Here is a 17,567-nt window from a genome sequence, read left to right as displayed (position 1 = left end):
GTCCCTACTAAATGTTTATTACATGAAAAATGGAATAAATTTGATGTACATTGTGGATGTGTGTTTATTCAGTGTAGGCATATCGATTGAGTGAGTGAGTGAGTGATGGTTTGGGGCTTTCTCTGAGAAAACCTGCAGAAACCACATTCTTTTAGTTGGAAGTTCCTGGTCTGACCTGGACAGAAGATACTGAAAGTGCAGCAATTTTATCATATAGGGTGGTACATTAAGAAATTCCTGGGATCAAAATGAGAGATGAGAAAAATCTGATCATTTCAATATTATTAAGATATCTGCATAGCTCAGGCATCAATTCAGTGTAACATACACTGAATACAGATTTCATCTGAAGTGAGTCTAGAGGTGGTGTGTCCTTGAAATGTAGACCTCAGAAGCATAGGCTTGGCAGTTAAGGCCAGCTCAGTTTTTGTCCCAGCTCCACCATTTTCTGTGAGCTCTCAAGCTTCCTCATCTGTAAAGCAGAAATGATACTGATGTCAAGAACTTACTCTAATAACTGAGTGAGATAGTTCTCTCAAATTATTTGCTGTGTTGCGTGTCACCTAGTACTCAATAAATGATGATGGTTGCTCTTCACCTATTTGCTGGTTTTGGTAATAATGGTCTCTACCATATGCCAGTCATGGTGGTCCAAATTGCAAGGAATGAGATGGAAGACCGGACAACTGGCTCATTCAGCCGAAGGTACCATAATGCATATGGTAACACATTGGACCTTGGCACGTTACGTAGAAAATTAACAAAAAGTAAGTGAATGGTGCCACCTCCTTTGGGCGTACACAGGAGGGACTGAGTGAGAAGGAAAAGGAGGAGAGGTAGATCTCTTTTGGTCACCTACTGATTTTCACGGCGTGTAAGATATCCTCACTCAACTGACTGAAGTCCAGTTTGATTATCCTTAGCTTTCCCTGTAATTAGCACTTGATGGCAAGCTAATTCTATTTCTCTTCATGACCACCATCCCGCATTGTCCTTTCGTGGGATAGATAAATGAACCAATTCAATTCTTCTGTAGATTGTATGGAAAAACAATTCTCAATCATATAAAGTATTTTTACCAGTGATCTAACATGCATTCTTGGACTCTTCTCTTTGCAAAACAATTTAATTCTGCTATGTAGATAGTAATATAAATAAGAAGCTATTTCTTTATAAAACAAAATATGTAATAATGAGGCAGCATTTGTATGGGAATTTCCATAATAGATTATTGAGTAAAAAAGTATGCTACCAATCAGATTTTGAATTTATCTATCTGTATCTTTATCTATATATAGATATAGGTATATATATTTATCTATATATTTATATATATATCTTTATGTATAAAGATATAGATAGATAGATAGATAGATAGATAGATAGATACAGTATCTGTGATATAAAATGGGGTGTGTGGTCGTGCATCTCTGAAGAGCAGTTAACAGTGGTTACTTCTATGGATTATGGGCTTTCTCATAATTCTTGCTTTCTTTGTATTGCATGGAAATCTATAGCATCAGGAAAATAATGGTTCTTATTTCCAGTGACAAAGAGTAAGCCAGGGAAGCTGGAGCAAGAGGTATACAACATAGTTCAGGAACAGTAAAAAAAAATGAAATAAAGAAAGAAAGAAAGAGGAAAACATGATTAAAGCAAAGATATAGAAAATAAGAGATGAGTTAGAGTCAGTGGTGTTTCTGCCCAAAGGAAGAGCAAATATTTTTCTAGTATACTCCTATGACACTGATTTTTAAACTGCTACTAAATGAAAATCGTAAGACTACTGATTCAAAACTGGGAAAGAATTTTTGAAATAATAGAAAAATTGAGGAGACTGTGGGTAAGATAAAATCAAATTAGCTTGTTCAAATCCACGGCTGGAGGTAAAAATCCTAGATCTTTTGTCTGTGCGGAGCATGTTTTCTCTTCCCGGCTCATATTAGGGAAACCTCAACCTCATAGTATCTCTGAAAGTCACAACTATCCCAAAAAATACGTAGTAGACAATGTTAAGTTAAAAAATGGTGGACCTCCACTATGCAAATGACATTTATTTAAAAAAAAAATACTGAAAGAGAATGTTGTATTTCTATTTCCCATATTTGCCATATGTTTGGTAAGAAGTAATGCAATATTTGAATATTACATAATATAAATTGGTAACGTTAAACAAAATTTAGCCTCCAGATACGATAACACCCTTTCTATAAAGAGAAGTAATCAGGGTACGCGATTTCCACCAATGACATATGGAAGGATCTAAGTTTGTTTTTGCTTTTTAACAGAATGCTAAAGTTAGCAAAAATCTGAGGTGAAAAATACAGTGCCTATTCAAGTAATGCATGCTGATGAGAGACAAAGCTCCATGCTCCTAAGGGCATCAAAACAAAATATTTCTGCAATCAGCTGCCCAAATTTATGGGAAGCAAAAATCGTGTGTCTGCCACAGCTGTAAAGAAACATTGTAAGGATATGGTCCTCATTGTGTGCCTTTCCTCCCTTCCTTCCTTCCTTCTTTCATTTCTTCTTTCTCCCTTTCTTTCTTTATTGAAGAGGAAATGAGAAAAATCAGTCACAATCTGAGCAGTTAAGTGTCTGACCTCTGGACATGCTAGATCCCAACCAAGTCTTTCCTTGGTCACAGTGAGGGAAGTTCTTGAAGACCTGAAGGGGCTAGACTGACGTCACTGATGAGTCAAGAAGCCCCTGAGTCAAGACTTCAGTCTCCTTTTCCTTCAAGTGCCTGAAGCTACCCATTAGGCTAGATGGGAAATAATGCATTATTTGTTCAAGGGGTTTCCCCACTGTCTTGGAAGCAGTGTCTAGCAAGTCAGGCGAATGGGGTCCAGGAGATGATATCATAAAGCAGTTGGTTGGACATGATAAAGTTTAGGAGAATTCTCAGATAGTGGCATACTCAAGCAGGTGAATAAAAGAATTGGCAATCGTCAGACATACAGGTGACCAGACAGAGCATGAGGAAATTTAGGAGCAGGAGGCAAGATGCTGTCCTGGAGGCCTGAGATGCGACTTGGGACCCAGAAATGAATACTGCAGAGAGCCAGAACGTCTCTGGGAGCATCTGAGACACAACTCAGATTGCTGAGGGTAAAAATCACAATGACCCAGGGAGGGTAAAAATCACAATGACCCAGCTTGTAATTCAACATAGTTTGGGCCATACGGAGCAAGGCAGGAGCCTATTGATTGGAAAGAGAGGAGGTCAGACGGAGCTCGGGCCTCTTAAATTTGTCCTGACTAGGAGAGGAAGGGTCATAAAACATGAGGCAGGGTCATCGTGCAGGTAGAGGTAATGTAGCTCCAGCTTCAAGAGTTAGGAGGAGAAGGCGAAGGGCATAAAGAGACCGCGAAGGGATGTATTCCTCTGAGGACGTGCCTTTCACAGGGGCTTTCCTAGTAAACTATGAAGGAGGATGTTGTTGCTAGAATTGCTGTCCTCAGAACCCTGGCTCTGGAGTCTTTTGTTGTTGTTTTCTGTGTTGTTGTTCTTGTTTTCTGTGTATCAGGCTTATGGTTCCAAATGTGTGATAGAAAACATGTATATTTAAAAGGCAGTGTGTAGTGAAAATTCTCCAACATTATTTTTCCTCAGAGATGCATTTGAATGCCATCTTAATGCCAATGGCGTGCATTGTAAAGTTCTTCCACCTGGTAAACTCCTGCCCATATCCCTTTGCCAAAGAGGCCCTTCTCAGCCAGGTTCTCTTAGGAGAGGGACAACTTTGTCTGTCAATAATCTCCTCTGTTCCAGCATGAATTAGTACAGAATTCTTACAGCTAGTCTGACTTCCTGATTGACTGAAATTGTGTGAAAATAAAACTCAAGGCCCATCTGTTTCTTTAGTTTTCATCCAAGATGCCCTGGAAGGGAAGTACACTGGAGACCCAATATTTGCCATAGTTGTGTGGCCATAGCCTTGGAAGACATCCCACTATGGGAAAATAAAGTACCGAATTATTTCAAATGTTAGCAATTTCTCTCTCTCTCTCTTCTCTCTCTGTTTCTATTCCTCCTCCTTGTCCTTCTCCTCCTCTATAAAACTTCTAACCTTCCCCAGTGATTTGCCTGATTTAGTAATAGTTAATGTCTGCAGAATTATTTTTTTTTAAGATTTATTTATTTATTTGACAGACAGAGATTACAAGTAGGCAGAGAGGCAGGCAGAGAGAGAGAGGAGGAAGCAGGCTCCCCGCTGAGCAGAGAGCCTCATGTGGAACTCGATCCCAGGACCCTGGGATCATGACCTGAGCCGAAGGCAGAGGCTTTAACCCACTGAGCCACCCAGGTGCCCCTATCTGCAGAATTATTAAAACACATGTTCTAATACAACAAACAGGCTGAGTCTTTGGAATATATAATGCGTAATAACCATTATTATAGTTGGAAATAAAAATGGAGAGTTCATCACAGTAGTCGGCAGGCAATATGTACATGTAGCCTGCTGAAAAATTTGATACCCATTGTGGCCTCTGTACTTTGTTTGAGCAAAAAGTACTCTTCCTAGAATGTTCTTAGCCCTCTTTCCACCTCTCTATATTCCCTCAGTTCTTAAGGTCATATTCATTATTTATATGTTACATGATACCATAGGTGATGATGAATCATTCTTTCTCGTGGATACCTGAATATTTGTCATTCTAGACCAGACGCTGGAATTTTTTTTTTTTCTGTAAAAGGTTAGATAGTGAATATTTCAACTTTGGATATTATATGGTCTCTTTTTGTATCATCTGCTGTGGATTTGAAAGCAGCCATAACTGAGTGAGCATGACTGTGCTCCAATAAAACTTTATTTACAAAAACGAGCTGGGGGTCACATTTTGGTCTGTAGGACACAGTGTGTGGACTCCACTACTTGAAAATGCTTGGAGTTTTTAAAACTTGAGAGAAGGTTAGCTAATCTGCTCATATTATGAGTGAGTCATCAGTAGAAAGAGGGTTAAGTGACAAAGTCACACATTTATGTCGTAGCCAACAGTAACAAGCAAATCACTAAACAGCCCTGCATTTTAAATGTATCTATTGGGTGAGCCTGGTGGTGGGTATTATGGAGGGCACCTATTGCATGGAACACTGGGTGGGGTGTGATGCATAAACAATGAATTCTGGAACATTGAAAAGAAATTCAAAAAAATAAATAAAAATTTTAAAAAATGTATCTATTACTTTCAGTACTTGATTATATTTTATTCAGCACTGAATTACAAACTGTTTGATATTATCCTCTTATTTCATGCTTAATTACTTTATGTGGGTCTATATATTATTGGACTCATGGGGAAATGAGTTATTTTTCGATTGCCCAAAGTAGCTAGAACAGTACAAGGCACAGAGTAAGATCTCAATGAATATTTGTTATTAAAGTCTTCCAGGAGAATATACAGTATACATAGCATTATTCTTACTTAAATATGTGGCTATGGATTATATATCTGAATTTAGAAGGATGTAATATAGCCAATGTTTAAATTCTGATAATAATAATCTTGTAGCTACCTAAAAAAAAAAAAAAAAAAACCCACAACAAATTTCTTCTATCCCCTGTATGCTCTTAGCTTCCTAATCACAATTTTATTCTAATTTTGTTATTCTGATTTATATAATTTTTTAAATTAATGAAAAATTTAAAATTCAATATGAAGATGATCAACTTGTGAAAGTACAAAGTCTTTAGATATAATAATGATAAAGTATGTTTAGGTTTTATACATGCTATATTTAAGTTCTAAATTTAAAGTAGCTAATGGATCATTTGATCAATTATTCATCAACTTCATTTTAATTACTCTCAATGTAACATATATGCATTGAATGTTCAATTTTGGAAGATGAGTCACTCATTTTCAGGCATAAGCTAGCCCTATTGAGCAGGTTTAGACTAGAAAACACTTCTGCCCTCACGATCTTATTGATTTCTAACAGAGTTCACCTCATTTCCTTGAGATTACTACTCAGATGTCACCTAATGCAACAGACTCTCCTTGGCAAAGCAGCAAAATATAGGCATTCTCTATCTCTACCTTATCCTCTAACCAGCAACCCCTGCTTTCATATTTAACATGTCTAGTATTTATCACTATATCATCATATGAATTAACCTTTTTGCTTTTACCTATTTATTTTTGTTTTAGTTAGTTTTCAGTTCCCACTAAAACATAAATTTCATGCTGGAATGTTGTCAGTATCATCTACTGTTTTTGCTGTGCCTGGCTCAGCGTTGGTGTTGGGTGCATGTTTGAGTGAAGGAGATAAAAAGGAACGCATGTTAGCACATTCCTAATAAAATGGGAAATTTGGAAGTAATGATTACTCCAAGTCAATGCAGAACTTTTGTCAAAAGTTTATAAAATGTTAGATTCAAAAGAGTCAGCACTTAAGAAATCAAAGTTTTATATTTGTGCTCACTGGCAGTTCATAGAATAGCAAAAATTTTTAACAATTAAGACAAAAATCCTTCACTGTAGATTCTTACTTCGTGAATTGGTAGTTTAAAAATAAATTTTATGTTCATCTTTTCATCCTTTTACATTTAGCTTTCTGGGGAATATATTCATACGCAGATCCATATTTCCCAGAGGTACTTGCAGCATAACTAAGAAAAATAAGGAATATAACTGTATTTTATGAGGATGGATATGTTCATTTTTAACTTCGGATTTGTACACACTTGAGTGGTGAGATAATGAATAATAATTCATTTCCCTGGTATCACTGGGGACTTCACTCTACTTGAGTGACTTTTCAAGAAAACTAGTTCATTCCTTCTGTTGCTTAAGTTTTCTCCCATTTATAAATATCGGAGGTAGAAAACATTCTAGAATATGTAGTGTAACTCTCTGCCTTATTAAACAGTACTGAGCGTGTGTCAACATTTGTGGAGGATTGAAGACCACCTCTCTGCCATCTTGTAATTTGACAGTGTGTTTTGGGACTCTGCAACCGTCAGATTTCATTGTTTCTCCTTCTCACTCATTCATTCACTCATTCATTCTATGAATGTTTTTAGAGCATGTGCCAAGTACCAGGTGGGGTTCCCATCACTAAGAAGTAAGCATTAAGCAGACTATCAAAAATTTGATTCCCATAGAGCAATCATTCTAATGGGAGAGAAAGGAAGCCAAACAAATGAGTAAAAGCGTACATGCGAGGGGCTCTGAGTGCTGTGAAGTAAAAGAAAGCCAGAAGGTGGGGACCACGAGTGATAGTAGCATCGAGTTCATCTAGCTGAGTGGACCGGAGAAGCCTGTCTACAGTAGTGAAAGTGACCTTGAACAGAGACCAGAAGGAAGAGCCTTGTGGAGCTAGAAGAGTAATCCCGAAGGCCATGGCAGGAGTTGGACTGACCGTTGCAGTAAGATGTTGCTCTAGTGGTGGACAGCAATGGACAAGGATGCTGGAGAGAGATGGGACCAGTCCAGCGGCCACTCTGGGCCACTGGAGGGCATCAGCCTTTATTTGGAGTAACTGAGAGCAGGAGTCAGTGAATATCATGAGCATGGAGCTACCTGTCCACTTAGATCTGTAAGCATCCCAGAGGCTGCTGTGTGCAGAGTGATAGAGAAGCAAGGGAGGAAGGGGAACGACTATCCAGTCTTTCACAACAATGATCGCTGATGGCCACTTGGACTGGGCGATGTGACACGGTAGGATCTGGGGTATTCCAGAATGAGATCATGCAACTCCGGATGCAGTTTCCAAGAGCACATGTTGAGGACCTAGAAGAGCTCTAAGAGTTGAGTCCTGGGCAATTTAACATTTAGACATTAGGAAAATGGGGGCGATCCATTGAAGGAATCAGAGTAAGCAGTAGTGAGGAAGGAGGAAACACAAAATCTTAATGGCCGTGGAAGCCAAGTCAAGAATAGCACCAAGGGATCATCTGATTCCAGTGCTGTTGATTGGTCTTGGTCGTATGGTGGGCACTGGTTAATTTCTCAGATGGCCGTGCTTTCCAGGGTTGTGATTATTCTTGCTCTCCCTTAATGTCCCCTATTTCTGAGGCTTTTTTAACGTTGGTAAGATTCATCCTAATCTCTCCTCTAATCTCTGTGTTTCTAATCAGTGTTTCCAATCCTCTACCCCTATAATGAATAAATCCCCGAAGATTTCCAGAGGATGCCAGCTTTTCCAAAGCATGTCATATAAACACCACCACCTTTCCTCACGACCCTTAGCAGGTCAGCTTTGAGGCCCTTCAGCAGAAAGCTTTTTATCATAGCTCCAACTATTAAAAAGCAGGCATTTAATTTATCACAGTTGAATTAGCTAAATTCTGATCCTTTGCTAAATGCAGTATCATAGATTCTGACTTTTGTACTGTAATCAACAAGTATTTTAACTAAAACATACCAGTCCTTATTTTTAAACATTTAATCTTTTTTTTTCTTTTCTTTTCAGAAAAATGTGATGAACCGCTTGTGTCTGGGCTCTCCCACGGAGCTTTCAGCAGCTCATCGTCCATGTCTGGGAGCTATTCTCCGGGCTACGCCAAGATCAACAAGCGAGGGGGTAAGACACAGTTGATTTCCTTCATCAGTAAATGTGTTAAATAAGGATGTGTTGTATTTAAACCTGCATTTCTAAAATATATTTTATTTAAAAAGTGCAATAGCTATAAATAGACACGTCATAAATACTATAAACCTCTTTGTAGTCACTACATGTAGTGATTATATGTAGTCACTACATGTAGTGATGTAAGAAAATTTGGGTTGGAAGTAAGAGATGGTAAATTAAAGGGGAAGAGTTTTTAGAGTTTGTACATGATAATGAATCCCAAATGATATAAAAATTCTGAGTTAAGGAAGTTCTTGTTAATTGGAAAATCATTTTCTTAAAAAGTTACAATGAATTGATTTCAAATATGTATAAAGTGAATGAAAAAATATTCTGTAGTCACTACTTATTTTTTATTTTTAGTAACATATGGACAGTATCCATTGAAAAGATAGGATTAAAAAAAAGTGGTCCTGGGTCATGTCTGTTCCCAGGGCTCAAAATTTAATTTTGTTATTAAAGGTGTTGTAAAAAATAGTTATACATTTGCAACTGAAATTTGAGTTTTGGATTTTAAAGTAATAGTATAGGCTGTAATCCGTAGGGTGGCAATAGACAACAATCCATAGAAAATGATTAAGAACAGAAACTTAAAACTCTCTTGCTTCAAAGCAACACTGATATAAATAACAATGAGGGACAACTTCAGAAGAAAAGAAAAAATATTTTCTTGGATAAATATGAATCAACCCAAAGGGACCATAATTTGTCTTCAATAAAACTAGAAATACTAAATTCACATCATAGCCAATTCAAGGAAAAAAATATATAGATAGAAGGAAAAAGCAAGGGACCAAAGGAAGGAGAATGGGAAGAAAGAAACAAAGAAGCAAAGATGAAAAAAAAAAAAAAAAGAGAGAGAGAGAGAGAGAGAGAGAAAGAACAGGGGAAACCCAAAAGAAGAGAGAGAAAAGAGGAGAAGAAAGAAAAAATGACAGGTGAAAAGAGAGAGAGATATCAGAAAGATTCAGAAAGACCAAAAGGGAGAAGAAAATATGTAAGAAAGGGGTAGAATAATAGACACAGAAATTCACAGGTGTACGAAGGCACCTTAATTAGTAAAAAGATTTGGTGGAAGATATACAGGCAGAAGTGAAGGAATACAAATTTCAAAATATATGGTGCTTTGATATAAAAGTAGTATTAATTAGCTGCTCTTTTTTTGTAATTAATTTTCCTCTTTTCTAAATTATAGTATAATTGGCATGTAATGTATTAGCTTCAGGTACATAGTATAATGATTTTATATAAGTTGCAAAATTGATCACCACAATAAATCTAGTTCACATCTCTCACCATGCCTAGTTACGATTTTTTTTTCTTGTGATATGGACTTTTAGGAACTTTCAAATATATAGTACAGTATTATTAACTAAATGACTTACTTCTTTTATAACTGGAAATTGATACCTTTGACCTTTTTTACCCACTTTACTGGGAACTCCCTCTGGGAACTACCAGTCTGTGCTCTGCGTCAAAGTGGTTGCTCTTTTTATAATATGATATTTGTCAGGTTATGGTCAAGACAGAGTTGGTGAGTTACTGTAAGTTACCAAAAATTTTGCTTAAAGATGTCAAAATAATGAGGATTTTAATTTATTCCTTTTCTATAAGTCATTTTAAACAAACAAGCAAAAAAATGTAGGTAGAAAATCATGAAACAAGGAACTGGCCATACCAAATAATAATTATGATGTAGGCCAGCCCAGTACTATTAAATCTGGAGCAAAATGTAGAAGAAAAAAGAAATAGCACATGTATTCCTAGATGTCAGGAGGGTACCGTATTCCCTGAAGGAGGTCCTGACATTGAGAGATCAACTTTAATGAGAAGAAATAGGGTCACAGAATATTTCCTTAGAAGGTTTCATAGGAAAATACGACTCATGAATTTTATACCCAGAGAATCGAGGAAAGTCAGGTTGCCTCAAGCACATAACCCCTTTGGGAACACAAATGGTACAATATAATCGACAATGAGATATGAGAAATAAAAAGAATGAAGAAACCATGGCCAAAAGCCTGGTGCTGAGCAGTGAATCCATTTAAATATAGACCATAAGGAAACAATTTAGGAACTACAGATGTGGAACAGAGTAGAAATATTATAGATAAAAGAATGTCAAAATACCAAATTATGGGAAATAAAAGATGTATGTAAAATATATGTAAAAAGATGTATTTAAAATAGTACAAGATGCCACTTTGAATTACTTAGAGCTATTTACCTACTCATATATGTAGAATAAGGTATCTGAAATTAAACTTTTAAACTTTTAAACTTGTTTAATTCTTTCTTTTTTTTAACCTGGTGGGTGGGATTTGAAGAATGTCTTTACTTTCCTTATCATAGGTTTCTCCAATTTATAGAATGGAAATATCTATACCTACATATTTATATAGATAGACTTATAGATACAGTGTACATCCAAAAAGAAAGTTATTTCAAAAGCAAAAGAATATAAACAAAATTTGTGACTTTATAGTTGCTTGACCAACATCTCATCTCCGTTTGACTATTAATACGATACATTGTCTTGCATGGGAATGAGGCGTGACGTAGTGGTTCACTGGGAGAAATCATCGGCTGCTCTATAGTTACAGATTCACACTTGCTTATCACCCATTTTATCAACCTTTGTTCTTTGCCCATTTTATCCACATTTGTTCTTCTGGGGCTTAAGTTTCTTAGTCTTTGGTTCTCAAAGACCCCTCTTGCTTATCAGTGGTATGTTGTGTATACTTGCATATAATTCCTCCCCTACGCCACCACATAACAGGCTTCCTGGTTGTTTAGGACCGTCCCACACGGGTTAGATCTCCACTCCTCCTGCTGTTCTACCTCGAAGTGTACATACGAGCCTCCCATGTGTGGAGCTGGCCTTAACCCTAGTTGATGACCTCAGTATGGGTCAGGGTAGCAAGCATCAAAGAGGGGAATTATTTCCTCTACTAGAAAAAAAAAAAATCTACATGTGGGTATTTTCATAATAAATGGAGCTTTTTTCCTTAGTAAACTTCATATGCAAATGCTCTTGGGAGAGGAGCCATGTTGACTGAAATTCATACTAAGGTATAAATGGCTAATAACCCACATTGATTAAGAATTTATTTTTTGTTCCTGCAGTAAAATATTATACTTCTCAAGAATAGCCATCTGGGTGGCTCAGTGGGTTAAAGCCTCTGCCTTCGGCTCAGGTCATGATCCCAGGGTCCTGGGATCGAGCCCCACATCGGGCTCTTTGCTCAGCAGGGAGCGTGCTTCCCCCTCTCACTCTCTGCCTGCCTACTTGTGATCTCTGTCTGTCAAATAAATAAATAAAATCTTAAAAAAAAAATAGATAATGGCAGCAGAGATGTCCAAAGGGAGTAAATTTAAATATATATATCTTTTTAATATATATTTATAGATATAAAGATATGTATCCTTATTTATTTATATAAAAATAAAAATATATTTATATAAGATATATAAATCTTTTAATTTTCATATATCTATATATTATACACATTTATATATTTATACTTTATACATCTATCTTATATATATGTATCTTGCTGGATATATATATTTTTTCTTACTTCACTATTAGGAAGAATCATCTGACACAAACACCATATAAGCATCTGAAAGCAAGAATTTCATACGCTAACAGAGAAGGATAAAATTACTTACCAATGATACAAATACAGAAAAGAAGAAATTCAGTTGAGCATTATGTTGATTAACATTCTTTAAGTTTTATCATTTATTTAAATGATATTCCTCAAATAAAGATCGAGTTTTTGAATACATAGAAAATCAGAGTAGAATGCAAATAGACATTCAGATGACAAATTGAAATACATTTTAAAAAATGAGTTTAGTTTTTGGGTCCCCACAGTATAAATCCATCTGCTGCAACCTTGATGTCAGGGGCTGGTTTATGACAAAACTGGGGAAAGGTGATGCTTATGTGGAAAATTCACCTATAATTTTATGATGTCTTTTGGAGCCTACTACGGCTTTTTGTTTTTGTTTTTGCTTGTTTGTTTTATAAAAATACCAACCCCCTGCGATCTATCTTCTGGATTTATCTCCCTATTCTTAATTCACTAAAGGCTTCCCATTTTTGTGTCATTCTATGTCAATAGCAATTAGATGGATTAATCTTTCCAAAGGTTAGTAAAGATACTAAACCTTTGAGAGTCTCGTATGCGGAAAACAGTACCTTACATTTATATAGTATTTTACAGATTATAAAATGTTCTTCATTGTTCAATGTCCCTGATCTTCACAACTACCTTGTTAGATAGGATGTTAAGTTAGAGATGCCAGTCATTTCTTCTGCCAGACTTTCCACTTTCCTTTCACCTGCTTTGTAGAAATCATCCTCTTTCTCCTGCCCCAAGGGGTCATTGTTCTGTCACATAGTCCTCTTCTCCCAGATTAGAGCTATTCATGCTCAGTGTTGCCAGAGGAAGCAATATTGGTGCTGCACTGGAATTAGCCCAAAGATAGAACCTAAAAAGCTGGAAGATATAAGCCAAGTTTGATTTATGCTTATAGCCAGAGCAACCCAGTCAGGAAAGCTCAGAGTTTCTTGAGTGATGTGGGTCTTGACTGCTTTTCTTTCTTTTTACCATCTTACCATTTAGTTTTCCTCAGTAGACCCTTCAACACTTGCTGCTCTTCAGAGACTTTTTCTGAAGACTTGCTTCTTGGCTATTCCTTTCATTTTAGAAACCTGTCATCTTCTCTATTAACCCAAAGGTCAAGGAGGTATTGTGGTGGTGTTGTTTTGAGGATATTTATCCTTTATTTCTTCCAGCAGGGAGAACAGATTGCATTTGTAAGCCACATAATTGATAATCACTTCTGGGAGGAATATGTGTATAATAGACATCTGGAAAGACTGCTGGAACAGATCTCTTAATGTCCACACGTGTGTCTTAAAAAGAACTACAGTCTTTACCTTCCCTTAAAAGACACTGCTGAAGTTAATAATTGCCGCCATGCCTCAAGAACTTGGCTTGGTCAAATCATTGTCTTTATAATTTTCTGCCTCCTGTGGGCCAGGAGGGAGTGTTAGTAATTAGCATAATACTGACCTCCTCTACTTACACTTCCATACTTACATGGGTTGGAACGCCTCTTCCAGGCTCCTGAGTGGCTCTGCAAATCACCATTCTTCACTGCTCTTCAGAGGTCTTTCCTGCTTCTGGAAAGGAAATTTTTCTCCCCTTTATTGCATCCTCAATCTCCTGTCCCTGAGTTACATTTGTAAAATACCTCTTCTTCCTCTGCTTTCTTTTCTTCCCTGTTCTGCTTTAAATATTAACAAGATCTGTCACTACTAATTAGACTGTAACTGATACAGTACTGAGCTAGGGAAGCAATCACAATGCTTCTGGGAGGACATTGTCCCTCTTTGTGTCAGTAATGCCTCCTACTGGTGCCCTTCTGCTCTCTCCAGTCCCTTACCCATTCCTGTTCCATACTGCCCCCTTCTGGCAGCATTTTTAAACCATTTAAACCATTTTAAACCATTATGTTATATTCTAAGCTCTTCCCTTAGAATATAACATCAAGGGTTAGATTATGAAATAACACTGAGTTCCCAATTGTTGAACTCTTTTTTTTTTTTAAGATTTTACCTATTTAAAAAAAAAGATTTTATCTATTTATCTGAGAGAGAGAGAGAGAGAGCATGAGCCAGGGGCCCCGGGGAGAGGAGCAGAGTAAGAGGGAGAAGCAGATTCCTTGAGCAGGAAGCCAGACTTGGGGTTTGTTCCCTCAACCTTGAGATCATGACCTGAGCCAAAGATAGATGCTTAACTGACTGAGCCCCCAGGCGCAACCACACCCCCCCAACTGTTGAACTGTCCATGTTGGCAGATTCCATTCCACCATTTCCCCTCTTTCTCTTCTCCAGCCTCTGCCACTTATTGTTTCTCTTAATCTGTTTCTTTTCCCGCTCAATGAGCATTCATTATTACTTTAGTGTGAATTTGTTAGTTGTGTTACTTCTTCTAGGAGAATTTGCCTTTAAGAGCAGATCTGTGGGAGCAGAAAAATCTCAAGGACTGATTTTCTAATGTAGCATTTTAGAATATTTGCCATTCCTATTTGGACTGGCCATACTTCTTCATCTTTGAATTAAATTACTCTCCTGAAAACACCTGCTGACTTTGCCAGCTCTGATGCAGTGCTGAGCAGTGAAGAGAGAATGACTTGTATTCATGCATAACTAGATTCCACTATGGAATCAACCAAGGATGAGCATGGGATTAGTCAGTTATCAATCTCTCTGCATCTTGGTTTCATAATTTCTATGTTTACTATACAACCTCTCATCCAAACTAGGAACTTTGACAGTGCAAGAGTTCTATTAAAAATTATGCCAGGGGGGCGCCTGGGTGGCTCAGTGGGTTAAGCCGCTGCCTTCGGCTCAGGTCATGATCTCAGGGTCCTGGGATCGAGTCCCGCATCGGGCTCTCTGCTCGGCAGGGAGCCTGCTTCCCTCTATCTCTCTCTCTCTCTGCCTGCCTCTCCGTCTACCTGTGATCTCTCTCTGTCAAATAAATAAATAAAATCTTTAAAAAAAAAATTATGCCAGTGGGGCGCCTGGGTGGCTCAGTGGGTTAAGCCGCTGCCTTCGGCTCAGGTCATGATCTCAGGGTCCTGGGATCGAGTCCCGCATCGGGCTCTCTGCTCGGCAGGGAGCCTGCTTCCCTCTATCTCTCTCTCTCTCTGCCTGCCTCTCCGTCTACCTGTGATCTCTCTCTGTCAAATAAATAAATAAAATCTTTAAAAAAAAAATTATGCCAGTGGGGCGCCTGGGTGGCTCAGTGGGTTAAGCCGCTGCCTTCGGCTCAGGTCGTGATCTCAGGGTCCTGGGATCGAGTCCCGCATCGGGCTTTCTGCTCAGCAGGGAGCCTGCTTCCCTCTCTCTCTCTGCCTGCCTCTCCATCTACTTGTGATTTCTCTCTGTCAAATAAATAAATAAAATCTTAAAAAAAAACTTATGCCAGGGTAATCTTGCAGGCATGGGCCCCCTATTTATATTTTAAGATGGAATCAACTATACAGTATAGCAGAGCTCTTGTGAAGATTAAATGAAATAATTTACACAATCTGTGTTGCAATAAAATGTTACTCTTTTTCCCACCAATTACCCTCAACTCTGAAAATCAACAGCACAAATATTAGGATTTCAAAGCAAGGGAATACCTTACTCTTGTTGTTACAAAAGCAACACCTCCCTACAAAGTGTTTGCTAGAATTTGCATATTTACCAATGTGTATATTTCCCCTACTATGTCTAAGAAAAAAATCATAATTGAAAGATTAGTACAATAGCATTTTAAATAATTTTAATATGTTCTGCATAATCAGACTGCTGTTTACATTAGCTTAAATGTCCCCCAAGTCTTTTCTCCTTAAACTCCTTTCATTTCAGATAAATCTATGCTAGTGATATGTGTTATTTTGTTCTGATTATCTTTACATCATTAGAATTAGATCTTACGGAGCCTAATACAATATTTGTTAACTCAATGATCCTCAGGAAGGCCAAAAATAATTGTTCTAGACATTAGGCAGAATAAAAAATATTTCCCCCTGAAATACTATTTTTTAAAAATAGATTTTAAATGATTTTTTTCTAAAGTTATCAGTAGGTCTTTGTATTCACTTTTCTATTTGGATGAGAGTTACCATTTAACTAGCATTGTAAGTTTTAATTTATTCTTTTTACTTTAATTCTCCAATATAAATCAAAATTTGGGCTTTAGTGGGAGCTTTAAAAAATTCAGTGTGCAATACGGGATACATTTGTATCATTGACACTTGTTAAAAATGATAGAATGTTGAAAGCATAGTCACCAGGGAATGGCTCATAAATTTGTTTAGACGTGCCTTTTTAATTTGCAAATAATATTGCTGTGTTTCTGCTGTGGCATCATATTTTATAATGTTGGAATTTTAATAACTTCTTTTGTGTTCCCCATAGAAATCCATGCTGGGTTTTGTAGCATTTCCCTGGAACACTTTCCCAAGGTGTGTGATATTAATACATGCTATGAACACATACATATACACACATTTTCACAATAAAATTCTCTGGGCAAATCCTTGTGTTCTAGAGGAATCAGAGAGCTCTTCTTTGCCATGCAGCATCTTTGGGTTCAGCAGAACCCACATTCACATTGGCAAATGCTTTTTTAAAATCTAACCAGTCTACACATCATGGATTTTAAACAGGGTTTGCTTAATATACTTAGAAGTACAGATGAGTCCCATGAGTTCATTACTATCTTTGTAAAAATACTACTTTTGAAGATTCTTTGATAGAGTATGATGGATATGATTTTTATAGAATTAATTGGAGCAAAGGAGTTTTTAGGCTTGGGGCATCTGAGACGAGAAATTTCTTAGTGAATTATTTTTAGGAAGTTTCTAGTTTGCTATGTTTGTACCAGCTATCTTAAAATTGCCACTGAGAGGCACCCAGGTGGCTCAATCTGTTAAGTGTCCAACTCTTGGTTTCAGCTCAGGTCATGATCTCAGGGGTTGTGGGATCAAGCCCTGCATCAGGCTCCGCGTTCAGAAGGGAATCTGCTTGAAGGTTCTCTCCCTCTGCCTCTCCTCTCTCTCTCAAGTAAATAAATTCATGTTGATTTTTTTTTTTTTAATGTGCCACTGAGAAAATTATGAGATGGAATAAGCAGTACAGTTAAAGTAACCACTGCTACCATCTTTGAAATGGCCCTGGGATGTTAATTCTCTAATACTCTGTTTTATCACAATATTAAGAGCTGATTGTCTAAAAGAGTGGGAAATTGTGACTAATCAATTCAGATATTTGTAATATATTTTGTAATACGTTCTTCACAATTCTTCTTTACACACAGTATTGAAACCCTTCCTCTTTGGTACTTGTCCTGTAAAGTTTAGGACATATAGAGTGGGAAAACATCACATCTGCACCAACAAAGAAATATAT

At 37.2% G+C, this 17,567-nt stretch overlaps 1 protein-coding gene across 1 annotated transcript in view; it reads left to right on the top strand.

The window, feature by feature from the left end:
* Window positions 1-17,567, top strand: part of CNTNAP2 (contactin associated protein 2) — a 1,944,007-nt gene that overhangs the window by 560,003 nt on the left and 1,366,437 nt on the right. The window contains exon 2 of the mRNA XM_032304549.1: window positions 8,423-8,533. Within this exon, the coding sequence (XP_032160440.1) occupies window positions 8,423-8,533 (111 nt within the window). The remainder of the gene's footprint in view (window positions 1-8,422; window positions 8,534-17,567) is intronic.

This window comes from Mustela erminea, chromosome 11, assembly GCF_009829155.1.
Source record: "Mustela erminea isolate mMusErm1 chromosome 11, mMusErm1.Pri, whole genome shotgun sequence".
Classification (NCBI taxonomy): domain Eukaryota; kingdom Metazoa; phylum Chordata; class Mammalia; order Carnivora; family Mustelidae; genus Mustela; species Mustela erminea.
The sequence above is the reverse complement of the archived record's forward strand: the minus strand, read 5'-3'. Positions and strand labels throughout refer to the sequence as shown.